Source organism: Nematolebias whitei, chromosome 11, assembly GCF_014905685.2.
Source record: "Nematolebias whitei isolate Nwh7 chromosome 11, NemWhi1, whole genome shotgun sequence".
In the NCBI taxonomy this organism is placed as follows: domain Eukaryota; kingdom Metazoa; phylum Chordata; class Actinopteri; order Cyprinodontiformes; family Rivulidae; genus Nematolebias; species Nematolebias whitei.
The window spans coordinates 20,366,086-20,373,902 of NC_056508.1; the positions used below are offsets into that span (position 1 = coordinate 20,366,086).

The window sequence follows — 7,817 nt, forward strand, 5'->3', positions numbered from 1 at the left end:
GGTTCCTATAAAGAGAGTTTTCTTCATCTTTGGTCTCTTTTTAATTGGTCAGTTTTTTTAATCCCTATTAGCTCTGCCCACTTTCTTGGTGTCCCAAACTGTTTCCTCTCTGCATACAACCTCCCCCTCCACCATCCTCACCAGCCCCTCACCTCACTGTGCAGAGAGCTCCACTGAGATCAGCCCCTTCTGCTGGAGACCAGTTGACCAGGGAGTGAAGAGAGAGCCATTCAGGGGCTGCGAGCTGCGAGGCGAAGGAAGTGGATGCTGGAGGGGGGGCAGTGAGACAGGACTGAACGTGGAACTGGGGATTTCATCTTTGTTTCTGCCTAAAACCAGGGAGCTATGACGGCGTGCTCTGCTCTTTGGGTGCTCCTGCTGTGCCAGCTTTTGTCATCCTCCTCAGCTCAGGTAAGGCCGCTCAAGGTGCTGCATCCTCCTGCATGTCATCCCAGCAGTGATGGGGAAATATGAACAGCAGGCCCAGCTTACAGCAATAATCAGAACCTCTGAGATGATGAGGGCAGTCGTTGCTTTTAACTCGAGGCCTGCCATTCAAACTTTGCCTCTTCTCACTGACCTCACTGAAACTGAGCTTTATGTGCAGAGTCTAAGTGAAAATGGTTGTTTTCTGACGTGAGCAGTCAGAAAAGGCTACTTGTGTGCAGGTGGTGGTACACTTTGCTCTTCTGTTTTCCTTGAACCTGTGGAATGTGCTGGTTGGAGATCAGCGCACACAATGCTGCCTCTGTTCGCTCAGCCAAACTCAGTCTTTACCTCTGGAGAGTCCTCAGTAAAATAAGATCTCATGAAGGATAAGAAACAGAAATGGGAATAAAAATCAAATCTAGTCCTGGTCATATCTTCAAATACATTTTAAGTGTTTTTTTTATTTGAATTCTCTGTTTGATTTTTAAGGTGTTGAATAATTTGGGTGACATCGAGCTTGTTTTAAAGTTTTTTCTTCTTATCGGTGTTTCACTCACTTGATGCCAACATCATGTCAAACCTTCAGCAGGGCTTTGTGTTTCCCAGGGAATAATTCTTTTATTTTTTCTGTTGCAGAGACCCGGCCCCAGAGGACCCCCCGGGCCACCCGGACTCCCAGGACAACCAGGCAGGGATGGGACCGACGTGAGTTGACCATTAAGGATGTTTGCACCTGAAAGCATCTCTGGACTGTTGGGGCTTTAACAGTCGGTCATCAGTGGTGGATAAAAACAAGGAACAGATTTTTTTGTGGGGGGTTTTACCAATATAAATATATAAAGGTTTTAAAATGTAACATATGTCTTTTGCACATGCCTCTAAAGTCAGAACAGCTCAGGTTTGACTAGTTTTCATGTATTTAAAATGTAAATCAGTGTTTTTGTTTTTGCCTAAGTGGAGCTGACTGTCATTAAACGTCAGATTGTATGAATGACTCCTCCTTCAGCTCCTCCTAAACGATCATTTATTGGATGAAGGTGTGCAGGTTTATGGGTGTGACCTTTCTATTTGCACTGCTGTTTGCAACAGTTATTTGCAACGTCTCCTTTGGCACTTCATTTGGGGCAGTTATGGCTGACTGGTTAGAGCAGTCGCCCTCCAATGGAAGAGTTGGGGGTTCGATTCCACCAGCAGCCACATGTTGAAGTGTCTCAGCAAGACACTGAACCCCCCATTGCCTCTGCTGTGTGTCCAATCAGTGTATGAATGTGATAAGGCACTGATTAGTCTCTACAGATTCAGATTAGCTTTGTAAAGCCACAGAGGGCTGTGTGGATGAGTAAATGAAGACACAGATTAGTGCAGGACTATTGAGTGAAACTGCTCAGAGAACCACAGTTACTGAAAGCCATGAGCTCAGGGGCTATATATCAGTAGTTATTATCATTAAGTAAGTTTGTTTTATGGTTAAAAATCTAGTTTAATTTAAAAATGAACCCATTCATGGGCCAAACTGAGCTCACCTGTGGGCCTGATTTGGCCCCCGGGCCTCCAGTTGAATAGCACTGGATTAGTGTAAAGCACTTTGAGTACCTTGCCTAGATAGAAAGGTGCTGTATAAGTACAGTCCATTTACCATTTCATTTTAATTCCTGTGATATCACAGGGTTTATTATTTCAATGTGTTTAGTAAAAAAAAAAAAAAAAAAGGATATTTTACATTTTAGGCTTTTATTTGTGCATTCTTTGAATAGACATTAAAATTAGACTAGGTAAAAAGAAAAACTCGAGTTAATGTAGTCAAATCTTAACAAGGTTTTTATTCATGTCGAGAAAACTTCTAATCATTTTAGCTCTGAACGTCTCTGTGGCTCTGGTGAAGCACAGACGACCCATTCATACATTCCCCAACCCCGTGAGACCATCTAAAGTTTCAGCTGCCACCTCCTCCCTGCTCCTGCAGCCCCCCCCAGTTCTAGACTAACCAAACGGAGGTGTTTATCATGTGAGCAGTCTGCACTGGTTTGGTTTGATGGTGTTTATTCTTCCTCTTGTGCAGAAGGAAGCAGCTGACCCCATCTGAACCAGTCAAACTTTTTAGTCTCTTAAATTGGTTGAATGCTTTTAAGATGTAAAAACAAGTAGCCAGGATATAATTTAAAAAAATAAATATGTGCTTATTTTTCTTTTATTAACAGGGGAAACCTGGACCTGCTGGACTGCCGGGAAAACCTGTAAGTATACCAACAATTCAAAGAAAGTCTGATTTGTGTGAAAAGTTTAATGACGATGAATCAGAAGCGGAATCCGCTTTATTGTCATTGCACTGAAGCACGACGAAATTACATTTCAGTACAGCCCGTCCAAGTAAAACACAAACAAACAGACATGGGGAGACGGAGGTGTCTGAGGCCGCGGCCTCGTGGGGGGCGCTGCCCTTTTAATTTAGATAAAGGTTAAACTTCATATTTTCTTTCTAAAAACATACAAATATATTAATAGGCTCATCATGGGCTTATTTTCAAAAACAAGTTGAACTAAAGTGCCACGTTTGGGGCCTTTTTTGTTCTTACATTTATGTCTGTGCACATGAATAAAACCGTGATAGTTTGCATACCACAGAGTTTAATTTGTGCCACAGTGCAAAGAAAAGTTGTCTTTTGGTAGATCTGTGTAATGCAAAATGTCTGCCACAGAAATGTTTAGGATTTAAGCAAGAAAAACAGTTTGGAAGCTTCAGAAAAATATGGACTGGAGATTAGTCAGACACACACTCGAAGTCCCTACATGTGCTTGTTTGTGTACATTTGATGTCTCCAGAGTGAATGCACGTAGACCAATGTATAAATCTTTTGTTAGTGAAGTTGGAATATAAGTTTAGAAAGCTCTGTTGGATCTTTGTAGGGTCCCAAAGGAAAAGCAGGAATCCCAGGAGCTGCAGGAAAACTGGGCCTGCCGGGACTTCCAGGGATCGATGTAAGAGTCCACACAGTTGGTACTGATGCTAACAGCAACACATCAACTTTGTTTTTATCTGCTTGTGACTGTAAAGCCTCAAAACTACATGTATCTGATGCCGTGGAACTGACAAGAATTTGGCATTACCAGTATTTAAAATAAAAATAGAGAAATAAAAGTGTCGTTCTTCATCCTCAGGGTTTGACTGGTCCTGATGGTCTTGCTGGTAAAGACGGACCCACAGGAGAGGCAGTAAGTCACATTGATCTTCTGAACATCCTGGGATGCCCAGGAGACATGCAAAGATGCACTTTATCACTTTACACTTCACTACTCCAAGCTCATGTACACATACATGTACTGTAGGATCTGGTGGAGGCTCGTGTTTTCTGTGCCCGCCTGAATTTGTCAAGTTAGCTCAACATCTTTGGGAGATTTTAATGAGGGCTCAGGAGGGGAGTTTGGTTCAGCTGCTCACTAATCCAGCCTGGAATGTGCTCCATTCCCCTCCAATCTGAGAAACTGTAGAAGATATCTCTTTTTCTAACAAGAGCAGGTCCTGTCCTCTGGGCGACCTGAGTAACAACTGGATTACAACATATAGAATCTCAAACTGGGACAACATCCTGTGATTAAACAAGACTCAGCCTCCACAATGCATCTAATGAGTGAAAACAATACAGGCTGAGTGACCGCTGCCCCCACCCTCCAGGCATCGCCACAGAAAATCAGCTCATTAGCCGACTTATTGAGGAAGCCAGAGTCAGCCCGTGTCTCTAATTACACTGATAATTCTGGCTGGATTAAAGCGCTGACGAGGGAGTTCAAGTTTGAGATGGGCATTAGCTGATCCACAACTACTCATCAGCTAAAGCACAAATATATTTTAGATGACAAATCATCACATGTGAGTTAAAGAGTAATTATACACGTTTTTGTTCTTTTACTAAGTTTAAATATTTTACAGACATTCAGCATAGACTTTCTAACGTGTTAAAACAAGTTCATTTTTCCTGAATCTGTGAAACGTCTTTGTTGCAGCTAAAGGCCAAACAGCCATACAGTGTGTATATATATATATATATATATATATACACAGACACATTGTATATGTATATTTGTATATTCAATTCAGTTTATTCATATAGCGCCAAGTCACAATAGAAGTCAACTCAGGGCATTGAACAGAAACATTCATATAGAAAAATAATAATTTAACATTATTTATCTGAGGAGCAGACTGATTTGAGTTTAACTCCATCACAGAACTCTCATCTTGAGCAAGCATGAAGGAGACAGTGGAAAGGAAAAACTCCCTCATGAGGAAGAAACCTTTAGCAGAACCAGGCTCAGGACAAGCGGTCCTCTGCTTCGACCAGCTGGATTTTGTAGGAACAGGAAGGAGGAACAGATACACAATAGCAGGTCAAGAATCACATGTTAAGATAGAAATAGTATAAAATGAAAACTATTCAATTTTAACAATTCATTTAAGGAAATGAGGTCAATTTGTCCTTCAGTAGTCTAAGCCTATAGCAGCATAACAAGCTGACTCTAACTATAGGATTTATCAAAAAGGAAAGTCTTAAAACTGGACAATGTGTCAGCCTCACGGACAGAAACTGGAAGTTGGTTCCACAAGAGAGGAGCCTGATAACTGAAAGATCTTCCTCCCATTCTGCTTTTGGAAACTGTAGGAACCACGAGTAAGCCTGCATTCTGAGAACGAAGAGCTCTGTTAGGAAAATATGAAACAATAATATCTCAACTATAAGATGGAGCTAGGTTGTTGAGAGCTTTGTAGGTTAGAAATAAGATTTTTGAATTCAGCTCTGGACTTCACAGGGAGCCAGTGGAGAGAAGTTAAAACTGGAGAAATATGATATCTCCTACTAACTCCAGTTTAGACTCTGGCAGCAGCATTTTGTATCAACTGAAGACGTTTTAAAAAAGTATTTGGACACCCAGATAATAAACCATTGCAATAGTCCAGTCTAGACGTGACAAATGCATGGACCAGTTTTTCTGCATAATTTTTAGATAAGATGTTTCTAATTTTAGTGATATTACGCAGGTGGAAGAAGACAGTTCTAGTAACGTTTTTTTAATGTGGTGGATAAAAGATATAGCACGGTGGCGCAACTGGTAGAGCTGTTGCCTCTCAGTGTGAAGGTTGCCAGTTCAAATGCCGGTCTGTGGGCCTTTCTGGGTGGAGTGTGCATGTTCTCTCCGTGCATGCGTGGGTTTTCTCCGAGTATACCAATTTCCTCCCTCAGACCAAAAACATGCATATTAGGTTGATTGGTAACTCTCAAATTGTCCTTAGGTGTGAGTGGGAGAGTGAATGGTTGTTTGTCTCATTTGTCTCTATGTGTCCCTGTGATGGACTGGAGACCTGTCCAGGGTGTACCCCGCCCCTCGCACAGTGATTGCTGGTCATGGGCACCGGCGACCCCCGTGACCCATAATGGAAGAAGCAGGTAAAGATAATAGATGGATGGATAAAAGTCATCCTGATCAAAAATAACACCAAGATTTTTAACATTAGAGCTGGAGGACAGATTAATGCCATCCAAGGATGGCGAAAGACTGAGAAATGTATTTCTAAGTTGTTCAGGTCAAAAAACCAAAACCTCAGTCTTGTCTGTGTTCAACAAAAGAAAATTAAGGGTCATCCAGGTTTTTATGTCTTTAAGACATGCTTGTAGTCTAAGTAGCTGATTGGATTCATTGGGTTTCATGGACAAATATAACTGTGTCATCAGCATAACAATGAAAATGTATCCCATGCTGTTTAATAATTTTACCTAATGGAAGCATATATAAGGTAAAGAGTATTGGTCCAAGCACTAAATCTTGAGGAACTCCATGTCTAACTACGGTGTATGATGAAGATTTATTATTTACATTTACAAATTGGAATCTATCAGATAGATATGATTTAAACCATTTTAGAGCCGTTCCTGTAATCCCAATATCATATTCAAGCCTCTGTAGTAAAATATTGTGATCAACTGTATCAGATGCAGCATTGAGGTCTAACAGGACCAGTATAGACACCTGTCCATTGTCAGAGGCCATGAGAATATCATTAGAAATTTTGCAAGTGCTGTTTCTGTGTTATGATGAGCTCTAAACCCTGACTGAAACTCTTCAAACAGATTATTTCTTTGCAGATGATCACGTAACAGACCTGCAACTATTTTCTCTAGAATTTTTGAGATGAAAGTTAGATTAGATATAGGTCTATAATTGGCTAGGATTCCTGAGTCAAGGTTATGTTTCTTAAGTAAAAGTTTAATTACAGCAACCTTAAAGCTCTGTGGCACGTAACCGTTTATTAGAGACAAATTAAGCAGATCCAAGACGTGGTTATTAATTAAGGGAAATACACCTTTAAATAGCCTGGTTGGGATGAGATCTAGCAGGCATGTGGATGGTTTGGATGAAGCTATTATTTTTAACAATTCAGAGAGCTCAACAGGACAAAAACAGTCCAAACATAAATCAGGTTCTAATGACATTTTTAAAGTTGTCTCATCTGACACGGAACCAGAGGTGATACTGGGAATGTTGGTTTGATTTTTTTTCCCTAATTAAAACAATTTTATTTATAAAGAATCTTATGAAGTCATCACTGCTTATAGTTGTAGGGATACATGAGCCAATAGAGATAGGATTTTTCATTAGACTAGCTATAGTACTGAAAAGGAACCTGGGGTTATTTTTATTTTCATCAATTAAAAATGAATAATATAAAGTTCTAACTTTACGGAGTACTTTTTTGTACATTAGCAGGTTATCTCTCCTCAATGTTAGTGGAGCGCCATTTTCTTTCTAGCTTTCTAGATGTCTGTTATAAAGTATGTAACTCAGAATTGAACCAAAGAGCTAATCTCCTCTGATTGATTACTTTATTTTTCAGTGGAGCAGCTTTGTCAAGTGAAGCTTGCAAAGTAGTTATAAAATTATCAACTAAATGATCTAAGTTACTGCTCACTGATGTATTACTCTGCAAGACAGAGGAAAACGATTTAAATTTGCTTACAGCGTTTTCAGATAAACACCTGCTAAGTTGAAATTTACTCTCAGTGACTGTGTAGTAATCTAATGTAAACTCAAAGGTAATTAAAAAATGGTCAGACACAACAGGACTTTGAGGAAATATGACTGTTATTAATCTTGATGCCATAGGTCAGAACCAGGTCAAAGGTATGATGATGAGAGTGAGTAGGTTTGGACGTTTTGGGTAAAACCAGTTGACTCAAGTTTTTAAAGGCTATGCTTGAGCTATCACTTTCAACCTTTACATGAATATTGAAATCACCCATTATTATGACTTTATCAGTATTTGGTAGTATGTCAGTTAAGAATTCTTAGAACTCAGACAAGCACAAATACATACACACACACACACACACACACACACA

At 40.1% G+C, this 7,817-nt stretch overlaps 2 protein-coding genes across 2 annotated transcripts in view; one reads left to right on the forward strand and one right to left on the reverse strand.

The window, feature by feature from the left end:
• The window catches only part of si:ch73-181d5.4 (death-inducer obliterator 1), a 311,270-nt gene that overhangs the window by 226,633 nt on the left and 76,820 nt on the right, over positions 1–7,817 (reverse strand). The gene's annotated exons all lie outside the window — the stretch shown is intronic.
• Positions 346–7,817, forward strand: part of col9a3 (collagen, type IX, alpha 3) — a 19,434-nt gene continuing 11,962 nt past the window's right edge. Inside the window, exons 1-5 of the mRNA XM_037684734.1 lie at positions 346–411; positions 1,066–1,134; positions 2,628–2,663; positions 3,334–3,405; positions 3,586–3,639. Of these exons, the coding sequence (XP_037540662.1) occupies positions 346–411; positions 1,066–1,134; positions 2,628–2,663; positions 3,334–3,405; positions 3,586–3,639 (297 nt within the window). The remainder of the gene's footprint in view (positions 412–1,065; positions 1,135–2,627; positions 2,664–3,333; positions 3,406–3,585; positions 3,640–7,817) is intronic.